The sequence below is a fragment of the Barbus barbus genome (assembly GCF_936440315.1).
Source record: "Barbus barbus genome assembly, chromosome: 6".
Classification (NCBI taxonomy): Eukaryota; Metazoa; Chordata; class Actinopteri; order Cypriniformes; family Cyprinidae; genus Barbus; species Barbus barbus.
This window is the reverse complement of record NC_136734.1, coordinates 16619141-16641149: the sequence shown is the minus strand read 5'-3', so window position 1 is coordinate 16641149 and position 22009 is coordinate 16619141. Positions and strand designations below refer to the sequence as shown.

Sequence of the window (22009 nt, the reverse complement as noted above, 5' to 3'; positions counted from 1 at the left end):
AACAGGTTCACGAATCGAATCGTTCGTTCACGAGTTGTACTGAATCAGTTTGTGCGGTTCTCGAGTCACTAATGAAGTGAACTGAGAACCGTTTCTGCGATGACTCATAACGAGACAATACATGTATCGAAAAACCAACAATGTATCGATGATGAATTTTCCGTAGTGTAAATACAAATTATATTTAGGTTCTATAGGACTTCATGTGCCGAAGCTTGGCTGCGAGAACTAGGGAAACATCAATTTGATACCATCAATTTAAAAATGTAATAGAAAAAATATAATAAACAGCAATATGTTCATGAACATATGTTCGTTTAGAACAGGTAATAATAAGGTAATGCTGCTTGAATTGAACCATTCGAAAGAACCGGTTCGCGGAAATGAATCAGGCTTCTGTAGCCGTCACGTGACCTCCCTTACGTTCTCCGTGTGCATCACGTGATGAGGGTGTGCCTCTTCATGTCCAGCGAAAGTGTTGGTTACGTCGGATTTTTTTTTTGCCGATTATATGCTGAAGCTTTTCTCCAAACTACCTTGAATCTTTTAAGTAAATGAAGTCAGTTTCCGTCCTGCTCACATAGATGCTTAACTTTAAGCACAGTTCTCCAAAATTCAACAACCTGAAAATGACACAATACGATCAGTGCCAGTGCATTAATTTAAAACCAACAAACAACAACAAAAAAAGGAGGAAATCAAGAAAGAGACACAAATGTTTTCATCCAGAATTTTATAATGCCCAAAAAACTGCGTATTTGGCATCTATGTAATCCAAACTCAACATCAAAAAGAAAACAAAATACAATAAAATGATCCCATCTTTGATATCATTCTGGGTGCGTCATGCCACAATTTGGCCTTTTATATAAACAAAGGAATATCTTAATATGTGCATGTTAGTCCTTCTAAATCATCCAAAACCTACTGTACATCATTCATTACACTGAATGGTTTAAAGTCAAAGGTAATACTCAGATTCCTCCAGTAGGGGGCAAACTAGGGCAACAAATCTGCAGCTCTTGAGAACAGACAATGAGCAGAAAACACACGAAAGCTCCTTTTCTTGAAAATCCTTTCAAAAGAAGAGAAAAGAAACCACAGGTACAGCATTACAAGACAAAATGTTACGGTTTACTGTGAACTCCTCCAGTATTTCTATAGAACTTTTGTCATTTGGGGTAAATTTCTAATTAAGGTAAACAGATCTCATGGTCTCTCAGTCTCAAAGTTGGCATCCTTTTAGAAAATGAACTAAACAAAATGATCAAAAGACCAGGTGCGTAGAATTTAAAAACATGCATTCAAACATGAACATCTCTATAAAAACTATTTGCTGAAGGAAAAAAAAAAACAAACAACAAAAAAAAAAATTCTACGCTGTGCTATAACCCCAAGAGGCTTTTTAGCAAACAATTTCTAGCATGAAATCTACAACACACTCGTAAGCTCATATGGTTAATGTGAAATGTCAAAAGCAAGACTGACAACATTTTTTTAGTTTTTCGTAAGGCAGTCAATCTCGATTCAGAGTTCATAGAAGATTTCTGTGTTCACCACTGGAGTGAACACCACATCTCCAAAAAGTTAAAACAATTCACTCATATTTCTGAAGAAAGGCAGGATATGGCTGTCTGGAGAGCAACTTCTGCAGGCGGCTGGAGTGTAAGGACTCATGCCACTGGTGACAGTAACACATTGGATTTTAATAATGAAATCACTTTGTAATTTTAAGTCTGAAAGTTTTACAGAAATCACAGTGCACTACACACAAACAATGCAGTGCAAATCTCAAGCATGACACCCATAATCTGCAGAAAACATGATCCAAAATGTGATACTGATGCACTGACAGGTAATATGAGTGAAAGGACAACGGTTGAACATCTTGGTTTTGGTTTGACTTCGAGCCTTAAAATCTTCAGTGTAGAAAATGACCAAAATCTCTACGAATAGACCATGACATCAAACTCTGAAGCTCTCTCCTTTGCCATCAATGTGCCGGAGACGCAGGTAGACGTCTGTGCCGATGCCCTGCATCGACTGAATGGTCAAGGAACCTCCCAAGTATTCGGCGTACGCCCGAGACGTAGGCAGGCCAAAGCCAAACCTGGAGGAGAAAACAAGTGGCATCACTGAGATGTTCTTCAATCCCATTACAGATCACCACAGTGCATCCTAATTTATCAAAAATCCTTAAATAAACCTTAAATTGTGCCAAATAAACTAGTCTAAGCAGAAAAACATTATTTTAATTAGAAGACGCCAGTTGCCATCTGGCCTTTTGTTATTGTGATTTGAAACTGCTTGTAGTGAGGAGAGCACTTTAGCTACTATACTGATCTTGCAAGAATGCACAGAATCTGCAAAGTCAGCTGGTGCATGTGGACAAGGCATAAATATTTACTCTTGAAGAGGTGAAAAGCAGGTTACAACTGAAAAAAGAGACATGGAACAGTCCATCAATAATTTATATAAAAACCCAACCTTAGCACCAAGCCTTTGAAGCAGCTTTTAATTTGAGCTTGTGCTCTTTTTCACATAGGTCTAGCTCCTCTTACCCATGCATGGGTCCAGACTGGGGGCCGCTGTTGGTTATGCTGTCGAAAAGGTTGCTCATGCGGGGATCCTGTGTGCTCTGTTCAGCTGTGCTGAAGTGGTAATCCATCACCTGATCCAAAATGCTGTGAGGAATGCCACCGCCACGGTCTGAGATCCTGCATACGAACATTTTAGGCAAATCGGTTTCATTTACTTGTGCAATGCATTTACATATATATTTCCTCAAACAATTTCTATGACAAATTATTATCTACATTTACATTTATGCATTTAGCAGACGCTTTTATCCAAAGTGACTTACATTTTATTCAAGTTACAGTTTTTACATTTTTATCAGCTCTTGCTTTCCCTGGGAATTGAACCCATGACCTTGGTGTTGCTGGTGCCATGCAGACTATTTGACTATTTAATAGTAGACTATTTGAGCTACAGGAAAGCCATCTGATTCTTAACCAGTCTGAAAATCAGCCTGAATGGCCAAGTGGATTTGAATTCATTACAGGGTAAATAACTCACCCCCTCGAACATGAATGAAAATCAGTGTTTAATAATATGCGAGTGAGCCTTTTAGGGTCCATTCAGTGCAGTTAAATGAAAGGTGAAACATTTGTGTCAGCCAAAACCCTTACGCTTATTTGTCTTTACTAAGGATTTGTTTAATTTATTATTAAATAACACCTGATTAAATTGTATTAGTAATAAATAAGCTGCACAAAACATTTTTCCTAAAGTGTTGCTTACATTTTTGAAGCAAAGTCAAAATTAACAAACTTGAGACTTTGATTACTACATATACACTACCATTCAAAAGTTTGAGGTCAGTAGGATTTAAAGGGATAGTTCACCCAAAAATGAAAATTCTGTCATTAATTACTCACCTTCATGTTGTTCCAAACCCGTGAGACCTTCGTTCATCTTCAGAACACAAATTAAGATTTTTTGATGAAATCTGAGAGCTTTCTGACCCTCCCATAGACAGCAAGGATATTACCACGATCAATGCACAGAAACATAGCAATTCGCTGAATGTAAACAACGCTGATTATGTTGATTACGTTCTGGGGTACTCTCCAAAATGGCGAAGACGAAGAATTGTTGAATAAATTATGCTATTATTATTTTCTTTGGCCACAAAAAGTATCCTTGTGACATCAGGGGTTCAATCATAATTTTGCAATGCTACATGGACTACTTTACTAATGTCCATGCTATGTTTCTGTGCGTTGATCGTGGTAATATCCTTGCGGTCTATGGGAGGGTCTGAGAGCTCTTAGATTTTATCAAAAATATCTTAATTTGTGTTCTGAAGATGAACTAAGTTCTTACAGATTTGGAACGACGTGGGTGAGTAATTAATGACAGAATTTTCATTTTTGGGTGAACTATCCCTTTAATGTTTTGAAATCAGTCTTATTTGGTCAAAATAACACTGTAAAACCAGTAATATTGTGAATACAGTGTTCCAATTTAAAATAGGTGTTTTGTATTTTCAAAGATTTATTTTTATAATTTATTCCTAAAGCTGAATTATCAGCAGCTGATACTCCAGTCTTCAGTGTCACATGAACCTTCAGAAATCATTCTAATATTATGATAGTAGGTGCTCAAGAAGCATACAAACAGTTAAGCAGTCTAATATTTTTGTGGAAACCATGATACATTTTTGCAGGATTTTTTGATGAATAGAAATGTCAAAAGAACAGCATTTATTTAAAATAGTAAAGATGCTTTAAAAGATTACAGCCACGCTTGATCAATTTAATGTGTCCTTGTTGAATAAATCTATATCTTTAAAAAATAAAATCTTACTTGAAGCTTGAATGGTAGTGTACACACATTATGCATGCACATATACATACAACAACATAACTTTCCTGCTGAAATTGTAAGGTGAATGATCAGGTTTCATAAACCTTTAAACTTCTAAAAACTGTGTAAACATCAACTAGAGCCTGAATTTACATTGGACCAAAAACCTAGAAACAGAGGACTTTGCATCCTCATTTCAGACATCCACCAAACACCACTGAAACCAGTCAATACAGACATGGAGATTCATGCTTTCCATAAGTTTAAGGTAAAATAAACATTGTCTGAGTAAATATGCTCAGTGTGGAAAGAGGTTTTAACCAGACTGCTGAGTGTGCACAGTGGCATAATGGACCTGGTTATAAAGACAGGAGCATGATGAGGTCTCTGTGCAAAGAAGAGCTCAAAGGCTAACTATTTCCAGGAAAAAGCATTAATTCCATTCTGCTGAGTTTACAGTGGATAAACCACACCTAAAAGCCCAAGTGTCCATGTATTCGTTCAGACAGGCAATACTCAAACAGTTTTGCCAAGAGATCTGACTCAGCTCTCTTTAAATTTCGTACTCCAAACAACAGGAAAACTCAGCATGAACCTATTGTATTTAAAACCCAATTCAAATCTGTTTCAGTGTGAATGGTCAGATGGCAACCCAAATGTTTTGTTTTTTTTAAGAACTCATGTGTATGTAATGTCATACAATGTATCATCATGCAGGTGTGATGTGGTTCAATAGCATTAGCTTACAGACTCACCTTATGACAAAATCGGTGTCATTGTTGGCGATTGTGACCACAACATCAGGCACATTGTAAGGAGTGTCCAAGTGACTCTCCATTGTGGCCCTGATGAACACAAAAGAATCCATTCATGAGCAATCTCATATGAACTACTGAGTTTTCATCATGAGTTTATGATCAGATGAGGCCAGAAATAACTGTGAAAGCTCTCCTTTTTCCTCTGACTAAGAAACATGTTAAAACATAAGTTTTGTGAGCAAAAAAATTGCATGCGACAGGGATTTACCCAAGACAGTGTAAGTTTCCAACAGCGCATCTCCTCTTTTAGCATTAAACTATTGTCAGGATCTACTAAAAGACAGGTAATGAAAATTTTTGATACATTGCTGGATCAATTTCTCAATGAGAACTTGGATTTATGTTAAAAAAAATAAGCCAATACTACTACAGGCCAGGGCCCGTATTCACAAACCATCTTAAGGCTAAAAGTAGCTCCTAACTTCCCGATTTAGGAGAAAATCTTAAAAATAGTGGGCGTGTCAGTCTTAAATTTAGGACTCCTACATTTTTATTTTAAGAGTATTTCACAAAGTGTTTTAGTGCTAAAACTAGGTCCTAAATCTGTGAAACGTTAGGAGTAGTGAATAGGACTCCTAAGTCTCTAAGACCAACTCACAGCTATCCTAAAATGGCTGTTGCCGGCAATCTGCCTCAGAATATAAACATTTGACGATAATGAGCCTTTAAAATGGGATCACCTTTAAGGTTTGAAGGTTATCCCAAATCAAACTTTTCCTTTGATTATATCCTTTTCATTAACCAGCTGGGCAAGAAGTAACAGATGCTCTTGCGTCCAGTTTGGTTTTCTTTTACGTTTGCATGTCTTACTATCAGCCATTATTATTCCATTCTGTTAATTAAAAGGCGGTTTATATGCATCCGCTACAAGAAGCATACATGTAAGAGACTGACAATTAGCTGAACACATATTTGTTTAATTAGTGACACTTAGCCTGCGTGTTAAAATCTTTATTTGAATGTGGCACTTAACATTCTTTTTTTAAACCTTTATTTGGACATGGCAACATAATATTGTGCTCTACAATATTTCTATGAATAAATCTCTGACGGAGACCCCTCCCCTCTCCTATCAGCCAATCACTGTGTGCATAGTTAGTAAGCATGCTGACATGATCCATAGCAACAAGGTCAACCCCGCCCTTACTCTTAGCTTAAGACTTGTGTAGTTATGTAGTCTCTATTCCTCAGTAGAAGTTGGTCTCAGCAGCTTTGTGAATAGGTTTTAAGAGAAAACTCTTTTTTTTCTAAACTTTTACTGCCATTTAGGAGAACTCTTAGTGAGAAGATCAAATGTTTTGTGAATACGGGCCCAGATCAGTCCATCACTGTCCAGAGTAATATTAGGTCATATTAATATTTGAACAAAACCTAATTAATATTCATAAGAAAAATGTTGTGAAGTCAAACTTTCACCAACCAAAAATTCTTCATCTGCCACTGTCCCTACTAATTTTAACACAAAGTCATGCCCATGACCAGAAATCAAAAGAATGAGGGATGTGATGAGTATCACAGTCTGTGTCTTAGGTCACTCTCAGTAAAACAACTGTGACTTGCTCTTCTGCCAAGAACATGCCGTTCTCTAGTGACTGGCTGCAGATGAGTCTGATCCAAACGTAAAGAACCATGAGAACAACACAATACAATACAGGGCTTTGGAGGTATTTGAGCCAAGGCTTAAAAGTTCTTTATACTTATTGTAAGAGATTATTACTCTGCCATTCAAAAAACTCCTGTTCATGGTGGTCGTACTATAACAGATGAAGTGCGTCTAAACATTCCATGTAAACATACTTGTTTCACCCTTGCTTGTGCGTATTGTGTGAAAGTTAAGAGTTTAGCAGTCCTATGTAGTCATGATAACTTGCACAGACAGGGTTAGTAAACAATTTAATTGCACTAGTCTCATGTTACCACACAAAGTTTAAATCTTCTGGCTATACTTTTAAAAGTAAAATTTTTATCTCAAAGCAATATATTGTTCCCTGAAGACTGTCATCATGAAGTGAAAATGATTTGTTCTTTTTAAAAGCAGAGGAACGAGTCAAATTATTTTTTGCCATAGGTGACGTAAGTTGCTGTTGATGGAGCTGAACTTGTATTGAATCCAGAACATTCCTTTTGAAAAAAAGAACAAACATTGTTATTATAATTTTAGGTTTCTACCTCATTTCTAGAATAACTAAAGACCTACATACTCCTCCGCTGTACAGAGACACATATAATAAAATGTTGGTTTCAGGTTGGTTTTCAGCACACTGCATTATTTTGAGAGGCTTATCTGTATTTTGGAAAGCTTACCACAGTCATAGAAAACCTGTATCATACCATTGAACTTGGACTGAACTTGGAAGGCAGTCTGTGTGGGTGACCTTATACGAACGTTAGTAAGGGTGCAAATATCAGAGAGAGAGAGGGGGGGGGCGCTATACTAGGACAGGTCCTATAACAGGATTTTCAGCTTTCTTATGGATACAATTATAAAGACTTCATAGGTGTGTCCTCATCATAGTAGCTTTCAACTAGATTTTTAGGTTTTATAAAATGTTATATGGGCAAGTGTGCATTTTCTGGGCAGTTGTTAGGGCACTGTTTCGTAGTTGCTTATTGGTCAAAAGTCAAAAAGGGGCCCAGTCTCAAGTCCATGAGACACTTGCACTGATTTTATCATCCAGCGGGTAAAAAAATAAAATAAATCAGCAACAGTGATAGTTATGCATGTCTAAACAAGCTAAAAGAAGTTCAGGAGGTCTGTTAGCAAATTAACAGAAAAATAACCAGCTAAATTAATAAATTACCAGTGAAGCCACTTCAAAATTCTTTGCTTTAAAATAAGTTTGACATCATAAATCAAGATAAATGTGTTATGTAAAACCTTTCAAATAACCTTAACGATTTTCATTGAACCTTTTTCAGAATTAATATTATTTCACTTTGACCTTTTCAATAAGGATTTATTTAACTTTTCATAACTTCATTGTATCTGACGGCTGGGTCACAGTGACCCACGCTTGCCATAACTGCCTCAGATTGAATGGCCAGCAATCCTGCATAACCAGGAAAAGTTCCAAACTCAAATTCCATTCCAGGCTTCTTGCATAATGTGTCTGAAATGTAAGTGACTTGTTTTTCCTGGCATTTCACCAAAGGATATAGTGTTAACACAAGGTTACACCACAATAACTCCATGCACTGACAGACAGGAGAAACTGCTTACACATATGTTTGGTTGTAGGTCATGCAGTAACAGATACCACTGTATTATCCTGGTAAAAGTTCAATATTGTCCATATGACCAGCTGCTAAGACAACACTCACTACAGTCCAAATAAAGCAAATGCTTTAACAGCAAATCTGACTGTCACAACAGGACTAGATAGTTAAGATGGCATAGTAGAACGGGAGGTGTGTCGTGTGCCACATTGACCTATATGTGACAGGAATGTTACCTCATGGCGTTCTTTAGCAGCTCAGGCAGGATGTAGTCCAGCGGCAGTGGAATGAAGGGAAATCGGGAAGCCACATGGCCATTAATGCGAACCTTTGGAGAGTTCCCGTACTGATGTTCACAGAGCCGCCTGAGAGGAACAGAGGAGATCAAGACATTACACTACCATTAAAAGTCTTTTAAATAAATTTGGCACAATTTATTTCCAAACTTAAGCATATTTAAGCACAATTCTTTAAATGAGATGTTTTTAAGATAATGAGAAACAAAATTAATTGGTTAAACAACTGGCATTATACATAAACAAACAAAATTGCACAGAGAGAAAATGAGGCACATGGCACTGGTTCTGCCTCACCATGTTATGCAAGTACTGGCAAATTAATTGCTGTCTTGAGCATTTCATCTAGTCTAAAGCTATTATTAAATAATTTGACACTAATTAAAGGGAGTGTCTCATTCATAGCCAGCAAAATGTGGCCTTTGTCTGGTGTTTGAGGGAAGGCTTTGATCATACCACTGTGAAGAGGAACAGGGCAGCTCTGCTGATGCAACATATTAACTGTCAGACTCTCATGAGATAAGCAGAGCAGCCTGACCTCCAATCTTGCTTAAGATCACAGAGAACGTTTTATAGGACTGTAACAACTAATTGATAATGAAACTAGAAAATTATTTAATATAAAACCACAACAAACAGAATATGCTGAAAACTGGACCAGAATTTAGGTTGAAAGTCCGCTTAGTATAGATGAGAAGAAACTGATCTCTCAGATCAGAATGAGAACACAGAGATACTCTGTCCATTTGTAGGCTGAAGGAATGAGTGACTGATTGGAAAAAGTGAAGTAAAATAAGAGTAATGGTGCAGGAGTAAGTAGTCTCAGCCTCAGACGTCATGCCCATGGACCGTTGGCTGAACGTCTGATGAAAATGGCACACAAAAGTGGAAACACTTCAGGAGTTCCGAAGTCGTCATCGGATTGGTTGAATTATACAGGATTTCCAAGAGGCATGTGTCGCATTCTTTAACGTTCCGCCTGGAAACAAAGATGCCGTGGCGCCAAACCCTCTCACGTAAGAAGAAAGCTGTCATGTTTATAACTGTAGCGGCGAGCGCTTATCAGGATCAACTAAACGCTGGATTTTCAAAAGTATGTGAAATATTTAAAGTTTGCGGCATAGAATCTTTAAAATACGTCCAAGAGTTTTACACACCAGTCTGTTATCGTGGCGACATTTCCACGCCCCGAAACGTGATTCTGAACGAGACGAGCTATGATTGGTTGTTTGACATGCCTCAGGGGCGGGCTTTGGCCAATGAAAGGTCTGAAGGTCTGGCCATGCAAGACATAGGCGTATGAGGCTTTAGCAACTGCACATTCCTCAAAAAATCGTGACTGCATACTGCACACAACCTGCATTGTGACCTGATTCTTTTCAACAAAGAAATAACCAGGAAGAATGTCTGCCATTTCAGCAAAAGCCTCTAAACTTTCAACCAGGTTATTAAGAGAAAAACTGAAAGTAACTAAGACACTACATTTACGCATTTAGCAGACGCTTTTATCCAAAGCGACTTACATTGCATTCAAGTTACAGTTTTTACATTTTATCAGCTCTTTATGGGGAACCATGAAAAAGACTTTGCTGTGTTTTGATTCTGTTCAAGACTGTGTTCTGATTGGATAAATGTAGTTCAAGTAATTCTCTTACAACAGAAGCAAAAAAAAAAAGTTATGGTGACTTCCTCTTGTTCAACTGTAAGATCAGTCATTTACATGAGATGATTTATGAGGCAGAATTTACAACATGCAAGACATAAATGGATAAATGTTTGAGTATATGATCATTTTTAGGAAATGTCAAAAATAATGTTTAAAATTTTTTATTTTTTTTATCCTGGTTCAGTTGCTGACTCATCATGGAATGCAGTAACTGTATTCACCATAAAATATTTTAAACTTAAGATTTCTTCACAAAAAAACTATTTCTAATATATTTTTCTTAAATTTTCTATTTCAGAATAATAGCTAGAAATTACGGCACAATAAATTCACAACAGTAGCAAACAGTTAAAGAAATGTTCATCATCCACTACAAATCATTCCTGGACTGTTGACACGTTAAACTCATAGTAGTAGTAAATACATGTTTTGCTCCCACAGCAAATGTTAGACAGTAGTTAAACTGTGACCTTTAACACTCATCTTGGTCAATCACAAATGAGAACTGGGCTTTGACCCTTTTCTTGGGCAAACAAAGCACGCGCACACACACAGTGCTGTAAATGGAGCTGACTCTGCTGATAACAGAACAAAAGAGCTCAATAACCTCTTAAAATAGTCCTCAGGTCTTAAGCACTCACATATGCAAACAGACAACAGGATGCAGGCAGATGGCAAACAGAAGGAAGGAAGTTAAAAGGACTGCACACTCACCGAGCAAAATCAACCCACTTCTCGATGATCTTTTTAGGGGACAGGCGGCGGCATATAATGCCTACAAAATCAGGCTAAAATAGTGCAAAGAAAAATAGTCAAGTAACAAAATCATACAGTAAGCATCTGTACTAATGCTGGGTAATGTGAATGTAATAACTGTGCAACCTGCTTTTATCTGTACAACAACAGGCATGATTAAATTACAGCAATCAACTAGAAAATGTGCTTCCTGTCCTGAACCATTATAGCTCTCAAGTGACTCCACAAGTAAGCAAATATATTGTACGTTGCAACAGGGCTCTTTGTAATATGACAGCAGTTGTATATTTAGTCTATGCATGTGGGTAATGCAAAAATATTGGTGGTCCACTTGGCTGCCTCTAGGAGACATTTACGTCACTGGACAAATTACTGAAGACTCCATTGCTCTTACTGCTGTGATGTGATCATGGGTATTTTAAAGGGCACCTATTACACCTCTTTTTACAAGATGTATTATGAATCTCAGGTGTCCCCAGAATGTGTCTGTGAAGTTTCAGCTCAAAATACCAGATCATTTATTATATCATTTTGAAAATGCCCAATTTGAGTGAAACAGGCTGATTTAGTCCATTTCTCTTTAAAAGCAAATGAGCTCCTGCTCCCCGCCCTCTTTCCCAGAACAGGTCTGTGCAATTTTAGCTCTTATCTCAGATCTCTGCCAAAAAACATCTGTTTGGTTTTGATGATATGTATATCACGCTGAAATCACTTGTTTTAAAGCTATATCAGTTCAAATTTCTGATATACTTTTTTCTGGATGCACACATCCAAAGCACGCGAACAGAGAGCGTTGTGTTAAAAGTTCTCTATCACACAAGTTTATATTAAAAAGGCGCTTAAGTTATGTCTGTGAAGTTAAACAGCTGGGAAAGAAATCGAATGTCTATATTAGATCGGTGTATTAAGTGACAGCAGCATAATATACAGTACCTATACTGACCGCTGTTTGGGGCTACGTTGTCAGTCAACTATCATAGGTGGGGCCGGTAAAGTGTGATGTGACACTTTACGGATTCTGTGATTAGTAAGATCTGAGAAACTGCTCATGATTTATAGAGATTTAGAAAAAAAAAAAAAAAAAAAAGGAGCGGGTGGATTTTTATCATTATAGGGTGGTTGTGTACACACACTGCCAACACACATTTATGTTTAAACACGTAAAAATGAATTTTGCATAATAGGTACCCTTTAAAGAATAACTGGAAAGTTTCCTAATATGGATTTTTATACTGTACATAGAACATTTGAATTTATCTAGTGCAAAAAAAAATTTGAGAGCCATCGCTAATTGCTGGAAATTCCCCTAATACTGTAAGAAATGGTGGTGGTGCTAAAATATTAAGCAAGGGACATACATTATCCTCATGCAGGGCAATGTGGTGTGTGGCCAGCATGCGGATGCCCAGACGAGACGTCAACGTTGTATCCAAGAAATTACGAACCAGAGTCTCGTCCTGAACAAATAGAATAACACATAAATAAATGAACAATGAAAGAATGAAAGAACGAACGAACTAGGTCCGATTCACTGATAGTTAAAATAAAAGTATAATATGCACCATGCAGAAAGATGCTACAGTAAGATTATTCTGTTGTTAGTGAGCTTTATTTGAAATCTTACCATTATGTGTTTACGACATTCCCTGAATCCTTCAGCTAACATGGTGACAACATCTTTGTTATCATCAAGAAGCTGTTTTACAAGTTTGCTATAACGAGCCTCAGTCTCCTGGTCTTTTATCTGAAGATAAACGTTTGCAGAAAAGGATGAAAAATAACATTGGTTAGGTTAGCAAAATAATATTAGTTGTTAAACTTTAATCTGTAAAACACAATTTACAGTCATAGCTAAAATTATAAAGTTTGGTTGGGTAATCATATCATGTGTTATTTTCCCCAAATATGTGGCTTCTTACCAAACAAATAAATGGATCCATTTACACTAACAGAAAATGGTTTTAATACACGTTAATGAATTTGTTTCTTGTTATCTTTACAATCTTTTGATGTAAATGTTGCACTTGAATGCTTGAAATATAAATTGTGTTACAAAGAATTCCAAAACGATGGATGGTCAGGAAAATAAATTTCAGACAGTGGAGATGAAGCCCCTTCAATATATTATTGACAAAATATTTAAAAATTCAGCATTGCCATCACAGGAATAAATTACATTTTAAAATACATATATAAAATTACACTCCTACAATATTATAATGAGAATTTTACAGTGTTTTTGAACAAATAAATGTAGTTTTAATGAGCACAGGAGACACCTTTCAAAAACATTTTTTAAAAATCTGACAGACCCCACTTTTGTAGTGTACAATTAGTGTACATTTGTGTTATTTCATAGTTTGGATGACTTTACCTTTACTCTAAATTGTGGGAAAAGGCAAAGGTAACAGAATGAGAAAGTGTGGGCCAAAATTTTGACTCATCATGTACAAGCCACTACAATAATTACGGCAATCCCTTCTGTTTGTCATATTTCCAGTTAGCAGATGTTGTGCAACATAGACTTAGTTCACACTGCAGGCTAAAGTGGCCCAAATCCGACTTTTTTGCCCAAATGTGACCCATATCTAATTTTCTTATGACAGTCTGAACAGCACAAATCCGATTTTTTCAAATCAGGCCCAGGCCACTTTCATATGTGGTCCTAAATCGGATACATATCCGATATTTTGCAATGCGACTTCAGTCTGAACAGCCATGTCGCATTTCATGCGATTTTTACATCATTGAAATGTGACAGACGTCGGCGGGAAGATTAAAATCACAATGGCAGACAATATATAGACAATAATAATCACTTCGTTATTTAGGCTCCGATTGCACATTAACTTAAAAATTGCTAAACACACGCTAACATGAGCAGCATTCATTTTTATTTCCACAAACAGTGCATCTGACGTCACGTCTTCTTCGGCACATGTGGTTCACTTCAGGGCCGTATATGGTTCACACATCAGATTGATGGCAGTCGCATTTTAATGACAATGTGAACAACAACACACACACAAAAAAAAAAAAAAAAGGGATTTCAGCTAAAAAATCCGATCTGAGCATTAAGACCTGCAGTGTGAACCCAAGTCATAGGGATTTTTCATTTGAACTCACATTTGCCATAATCGAGAGCCAGCATTTTACATAGTCAGTCGATCAACAAAGACTTATGTTTCACTGGTGAGAGGTGATACCTCCACATGATCTTCTACTGCGGCTCAATTAGTACACTAAACTCACAGGCCTCTCAGGTTACAGAATTAATCATGGAAATTTTGCAAGCTGGTCAACAGTTGACTAGGCTGTGTATGAATTAATATGTAGAGGTTTGGTCATCTTGTACTTACAGCTGGGAAGTCACTCAGCAAGTGGTAGGCCCTGATATAAAGCTCGTGCTGTGGAGAAAGAGAGAATGAATGAGTACAATATATGGGTAACAAATGTGCTAATATGGTGCAGTTCCTGAAGATGGTGTTCCCAGCCTTCCCCGAATCCCATTCCTGGCCCCTCACCAACCCTCTAAGCGCGCATGGCTAACATTCTTCTATGGATTCGAGGAACAAATGAAGGAGTGACTCGGAAACACAGAAACGTGCTGAATGTTGAATGACCATGATGGAGAAAGCAACTGACTTATAGCCAATTTTCACTTACAACAGTTCAACAAGGTTGTGATGATATACAGTTGGGCAAAAAAGTATTTAGTCAGCCACCAATTGTGCAAGTTCTCCCACTTAAAAAGATTAGAGGTTAAAAAAGAGAGAGGCCTGTAATTTTCATCATAGGTACACTTCAACTATGAGAGACAGAATGGGGGGAAAGAATCCAGGAAATCACATTGTAGGATTTTTAAAGAATTTATTTGCAAATTATGGTGGAAAATAAGTATTGTACACAGCAAATGCACAACTTTTTTTTTTTCAATACTTTTTCGTTCTTTCTTTATTATTGTCAGCATTGAAATGGATCAGATTGAATTGATAAACAAAAGTTCAAAAGTTCAACATAATAAAAAAAAAAAAAAAATTTTGTAACATTATATGTATCTTTACTGTTACTTTTGGTTAATTTTATGCATCCTTGCTGAATAAGGGTATTACTAACCCCAAACATTTGAATGGTAGTGTAGGCTAAGAATATTTTTGACTTGATGTTTATTTACACAAAAAAAAAAAAACTGATTAATAAACTAATTTTTGCAGGGGAGCATTTATTTTTAATTCTGCAAACTCAATTGTTTTGAACACCTCTGAACTCAACTGGTGAGCTCAGAAAACAAAACAAGCTATAGACAAGACTCTTTTCTGAGGCAGATGTGGGTAAAAGTTCACAGGAGGAGGAGGACTTGCTGAAGGAAGTAAACAAGGAGGAGAAAGGAGAAGGACCCTGTTTTCTCGGTCTGCTTATTCCTAGGTGATTGTCTGTTTGTTTTGTCTGTTAGTGGACCGTGAAAGCAAGAACTGCCTGCAATGTCCATTATGTTGTTTATGTTTTTGTATTGTAGAGATGAACAGCTCAAGGAGGCCAGGACATCTTGACATACAACGTGGTCCAAAAGTCCACACTGAACATCTTGGAATCTAAGAATAATTACGGCTTTAAATAAAATTTAAACCATGCTGATGATCATGATCATCAGGTTTTACACAAATATGCGGAGTTCATGCAGCTCAAGTTAATAATAAGCCTTTTTACTAGTGGTATATGATTTTTGGACACCGATTTTGGAAGAGTAAAAATAAAACAAGATTTTATTTATTAGTTTATTGTTTGCATTATAAACAAAAAATGACAGCAGACGTCCAACCACTTGTGCAGCAAGCCAAGTTTACAGCCAACATGAAGAACAGCACCAAAAAAATAACAATAATGGTTAAGCATAGTTAAAAAAAAACAAAAAAAGGTTGTCAGTCAACCTCAAATCATTTAGGCTACTGAAAAGAGTGCAAAAGATACACTACTGTTAAAAAATGTGTGCTTTTTAAATTTGATTGAAAGTAGGCTGCATTTATTGGATCAAACATATAATTAAAAATTGGCGAAATATTATTACAATTTAAAATAACTTGTCTATTTTTCTATTTAAAAATGAACATATTTTAAAATGTAATTTTTGTGATGGCACAGCTAAATGTTCTCAGTGTCACATAGTCCTTCAGAAATCAATCCAGAATTAATCACAGCTGAATATAGTTATGCTGCTTAATTTGAGGAAAGAGAACCATCTATTGATTAAAGAGTCCTGTTTTTCAGGATTCTTTGATTAATAGAAACTGCAAAACAACTTCTGTATGTGATATAAATATTTTTTAACACCATAAATGTCTTTACTGTCATTTTTCATAATGCACCTTTGTGGAATTAACATTTTAATTTCTTAAAACTGACACCACAACATAGTAGTGTACTTTTTGGAGATAAGAATAGAAAAGGTATGTTGATTTTTCTGCACTAAATAATACCCATGCTTGTATTGACAAAGCCCTTTTTCTGTCCATCAAAAATCAATACCGGGACTCTGCTTTAGGGATTCAAGCAAAGTTACGCTCAGTAGGACATCACTGCAGAACACTAGGGGTAACCTTAACTGTCACCGTCCCGTATACAGGACACCTAACTTTACTTCAATATATTACCATTAAATCCTAATCTAATCATGACAAACTATATATCATTGGAAAGGTCTAAGTCTCCTAAATAGATTTTTTTCCATTTTTTGTTGTTACAAATTATGTAGGAACAGTAATAGATTCATTTATGACAAGAAGTGCACCAAGAGTCTATGATAAATCTACATCATAACAGGCGTTCTGACCTTTGTCACAAAAGGTCTTTATTTCCTTGCCCTATCACATGTTTTAGCAATCATCATATGTTATATACCATTTGAAAGCTTAAAATCTCAAAATTCATCCTGTGGAAACCATTTTGAAATCGGACATTGCATTACCATACAAATGGTACTTCAAAATGTTTTAGCGGTCTCCTCCCCCTTGGGGGGGGGGGGTCATATTTCAAAATGTATTACGGTCTTTTAGAATCAAAACTTTTTATAATCTTGACAAAATACATATCGTTGGAAAGGTCTGAGTTTATTTTGTTATAAATGTAATATTGAGAGAGAAAGTGATAGATTTGTGACAGAAATGCATCAACAAAAAATTCAATGGAGTTTGAATGGCACCCGGTGGCTGTTTTTGGTATAACGCCTAAACAAAATTGCATATGAACCTCATTTTTTTTAGATCAACTTCAAATTTGGAACATAACTTATGTACACATATGGCTTTAATTTTATAGCAATTGTAGATTTTTAACTTTTTTTAAAATATTTATTTTATATAAAATAAAAATAATAATTTGTTTTACAGTAAATTTAAACTTCTATAACTTTTTAATACTTTATTTTATTTTTTTTATTATTTCACTTCTGTAATAATCTGCTAATTGTCTTCTTTAAAAAGAGACCAACCTTAGGTCTGTATTCAAAAGCGTTCATGAATTATAATAATTTAAGTTTGCATAGTGCACTTTTTCGTGAATTTTCAAAAATGGGGATGACAGTTAAGGGGTTAATAAGACTAACACTGAATCGAACACGGTCAGTTCAGTTCTCTGTTGAACACTATGCCAACCAGCCCCAGCTCCACATCACATAATATCCTCTCGGAGAGCTTCTCCAACAAACCAGCTTGTAAGGGAGACGGTAACACTACCCATCACAACAATGTATGATAGAAGAGAAATCCCACAGAGATGTAGGGGAACTCACCACTTGAAGAATGGTTGGGTTGCAGCCGATAATGAAGGGTAGGCTACGGAAGCCCTTAATGCGATGGGCGATACGGACAGGCAGCTCTTTGTGTAGATACTTGGCACTGCTCTGCATTGAATCAAATCACACACAGCTTCATTAGAACTCAGGATTAGCTCTTATAATGAACAATTCTCCAATCCCAAGTATTTTGTGGACCGGGTACCATGTTTATACCATGGTATGTGAAAATGTTAATTAACAGCAATATTACATATATCAAAGTATCACAGCATTACCATTTAGCACATAAATGTATCATAATACCACCACTACTTGTAAAAAAAATGAAATCAGATGTATCCCATGACAAATCAACATAATGATGCTGAACAGACAAAGCAGTTTATGTACTGACAAACGCCTAGTTTTTAGAAGACCGGTTCCAATGTGGGCTGAAATAAATGTAGGACAGAGGACAGGTGTAATTACCAGGATATGTTGTCCATCAGGAGACTTGCCTGCATACAGCATAGTGGCTGGTGTCAGTCTGACAGAAGGCTGTGAAGACAACATTACTCTTAAAAATAGCATATACTTGATATGATGTAGCTTTATCTGGAGCATATAAATGTGATTATACATGGAGTGATTTATGGGTATAGTTACATTTATTAATAGGCCTGTGTGTAAGTGAAGGGAGTGCATGAGAGTTCAGCAGCAAAGGACAAATCCATATTTAATATTTTCAATTCACAAGATTTAACAGCGTAAAACACCGTTGGTTCTCGTGTGCTTTTAAACACATGAAAGAATGAATATGACTTGATCATGAAACATCATCTTACTATGACATATCATTGAGAGAGAGAGAGAGAGATGCATTTCATGGAAGTAGTCTGCTATGCTGTTAAAAATATATAACTGAATTACAAATTAGGAGAATTTCATCCAGCCTTTTGACAAATAAAATGATAAAAGTGAGGTGTTTTTTTCCTTCATGAGTATGAGCCTCATATCCTCAGTATATCACACTATATAAGCCATTAAAGAGTTACAGGGTTCATGTTCCATGAAGGTAAATGACAGAATCGCCATCTGGGAGTAAACCATTCCTTTTAATTGTTTACAATATGGAAATATTCATAAGGAACCTATTAGTACAAAAGCAGCAGTGGCAGAGCGGTAATCACATTGGGTTTTGTTGAGTCACTAACAGATTCCCCAGTGAGATGCTCAAAGTAGGACAGGTTACATGAGGATACTGCGCACACCAGCATGGCTTAACACACGATGATGTACATTTAGATGCACATGTTTAACATAAAACCAAGAATTTGAAATAATAAAATGAATTTACCAAACGATTGGCACATTTATGAAGCCTGCTGCCCTTGGTGTAACCCGTGACACCTAATACTAGATGTTTATCGGCCTTGATGTAAGATACAGCAATCAACACACAGCTTAAGCATTCATTACAAAATAATAATAATAAATTTTACGATTAAGAAACAAACAAAAAACACAGCAACAACAAAAAAGCAACTAACTTTCTATTTAGTGCACTGATGCACTAGTGATGCATCCACTAGCTGGTTTATGAAAAAATGAAAAATTTAAATTTGAAAAGGCCCCACTTTTAATGGTTATTGGGTTTTAGGTTTTATCATAGAGGTTATTAGCTGCTAAAGAGCTAAATAGCATTTCAACGGACGTGGTGTTGTGCCCATTTTCGACCCCCCGTTGAAACCACAACCTGAATGCCTAATCCTAACCCCACTCCCACCCCTAACCCTACCAATACTAGGGGGGTGGGGGTTGTAATCTGGCGGGGGTCAGAATTTGGCACAACAGTGGCAGTAAATACTAACTTATCCTTGGACCACTGAAATTAAACATTTGAGACTAGTTAACGTAAAGTAAACTGCAAGTGTAGTAGAGGCTCGTAACAACACGAGTAATCCCCAAAAGTGGGATCCTTAGGCCATCCCAACCATGATGGATGGATGGAGACCACGGCGCACTGACCTTAACGTACATCGCGGGGGTAAATAGACTGCAGTTAATGGAAACTTGTCGGGAAATTGAAATGGTGACTGACCTTCTCGGCAGACGCATCGATGGCAGACTGGTTATAGAAAGACGTAACGGTTTTGGACCGCTCCCGGGCCAGCTCAGTGTAACTGGACATGGACGATGTGGATCGAAACCTCCTGTCGCTGAGCGGAGCGACTGCTTTGGCCGGTGTGGACAGAAAGAGCCTGGTCACGCTGATCCTGGAGGCGCCGCTGCCCAGCAGCTCCATGGCCTGGCCTGTCACACGACCACGCATTTCTACACTTTGATAACGCAACTAACAAAATTCAATCCCCTGCCCGCAGCTTCAAAATCCGTCTACCTCGCCAGCCTATAGAGCGAGTGCGTTCGTGCACAAAGGCACGTCTCTAGTACCATCTCGTCTCTAGATGTCAAATATCCGTTTCTTCTGGCGTTTATCTGAAGACCCTTGTGATCAGCCAATCAGCGATCAGAGGAGGCGGGGCTGTGGGTCATCACGACCTCAGCAGCAACTGAAAGCCAATGAGTCACGCCGTAGCAAGGACAATGAGACAAGGCAGACAGAGCAGGGTGTACTTCCTTTGACTAACACTCTCAGATTATGCTATGAAATGTATTATGTTGAAGCGAAATAAACATAAAAAAGCAACCCCCCTTTTTTCTTTTCTTGTTTCCTTCTTTCCTTTAATGCAAACCCTGGCTTATATATAGTTATTGTAAGCCATGTATGCTGGCTTTGTTCTACAATAAACAATAAAAAAAAGCAAGACTATTTTATATATTGTGCTCTGTATGCTGATGTAGATATAAATTCAAGTTTCTGTTCAAATGATCAACGCCCATTAGCAATTAGGGGAGATTGGGGTAAAATCTGCAATGTTGTACTTAAAGTGACACCCAAAAAAGTGATTAATTTTTTTACTAAGTCAGGTTGTTCTAAACCATTTAGATTTATTTAGTGGAATGCTATTGAAACATCTCAGTCACTCACTGTTTGCTTTTATTGTATGGAAAAATATACAATGACACTGAAAGATGACTGAGACTGTCAGTCACTGTCATTATGTTTAATACAGCCTTGAAACATGATGGTGGGTTCTTTTGGTGAATTGTTCCTTCAAGTTTTTCAACAAGGGGAAATGAGAAAGACATAAGTAAAACCAATACTCCATATTAAATGTAAAAGAAGGAATCTCATGATGCATACATCACTCATTACATCACATGGTAATATTTACGGCAAGCATGAAGTTGCATATGACAGCTTTTAGGAGCTCTTCTGAAAAAAATTGTCACTGGTAAATGATATAATGCAATGTAATGAAATATGTGATTTTTTTTTTTCTTCTCTTTTTCATAGCATTTAATGCATTATTGCCGCCCCCTCAATACATAAATCTTGGATATGTTATGAGCAGCAAGCATAGCAACAGTTGGAATTTGCATTTTATTTTTTTATTTTTTTTTAAATTAGAATTCAATAGATATTCTTAATTCAATTGTGAATGAGGACACAACTCTGCTGGGCTGAGTTTTACTGGGTTATAGAAAAAACTTGAGAATAACATAACTGAAAATGAACTTATGCAAAAGCTCATTGAACTAGCCTTTTCATTTCACAGCTCAGAGTGTGTAACAAAAACATATGACAATTCACAATTAAAATAACAAAGACACTGATTAAACTCAAAATTTATTTATTTGAAATACTTAGTTTTTCTATTCCTCGACAAGGGAGAATTATCTCATGCCGATATGAGGCAAAAATTACGCAAGAAAATTCAAAATGAGAAAATATACGTAAATGAGATACCAAAACAAGCAGAAAAATATGAGGAGATGAAGCGGATACATATATTTTGAGGCAAAGATAATGCAAGAAAATTCTAATTTCAAAGTTCCCTCTGGCTCTGCTGGGGTCCCTCATCTCTACGACTCCAGCTTGGTTTGTCGTCCCAATGGCACCAACAGGGACTTCTGGGCCTTTGGCTACATCTGGACCCGCTAACCTTTTGGCTCCACTGGGGTCCTTCATAATATGAGAAGATGTGAATGCGCA

At 36.8% G+C, this 22009-nt stretch overlaps 1 protein-coding gene across 1 annotated transcript; it reads right to left on the bottom strand.

Annotated features, from left to right (window-relative positions):
• Positions 1–722: 722 nt before the first annotated feature.
• bckdk (branched chain ketoacid dehydrogenase kinase) lies at positions 723–20558 on the bottom strand. The gene is made up of 11 exons (XM_079418834.1): positions 19994–20558; positions 18382–18450; positions 17908–18018; positions 14483–14530; positions 12748–12867; positions 12482–12580; positions 11082–11155; positions 8642–8770; positions 5127–5216; positions 2562–2717; positions 723–2110 (listed from the first exon to the last, which is right to left on the bottom strand). The coding sequence occupies exons 1-11, from the start codon at positions 20222–20224 to the stop codon at positions 1966–1968; spliced, it is 1272 nt and encodes a 423-aa protein (XP_079274960.1). The 5' UTR covers positions 20225–20558; the 3' UTR covers positions 723–1965.
• Between the last annotated feature and the right edge of the window lie 1451 nt (positions 20559–22009).

Excerpts from the sequence above, each read along its gene's own strand:
- bckdk (XM_079418834.1), bottom strand. The coding sequence starts at position 20,224 with ATGCGTGGTCGTGTGACAGGCCAGGCCATGGAGCTGCTGGGCAGCGGC. Across the intron at positions 12,581-12,747 it reads AATGTCGTAAACACATAATG|GACGAGACTCTGGTTCGTAA; the intron begins GTAAGATTTCAA and ends CTATTTGTTCAG. Across the intron at positions 5,217-8,641 it reads CTGCTAAAGAACGCCATGAG|GGCCACAATGGAGAGTCACT; the intron begins GTAACATTCCTG and ends TGTGTTCATCAG.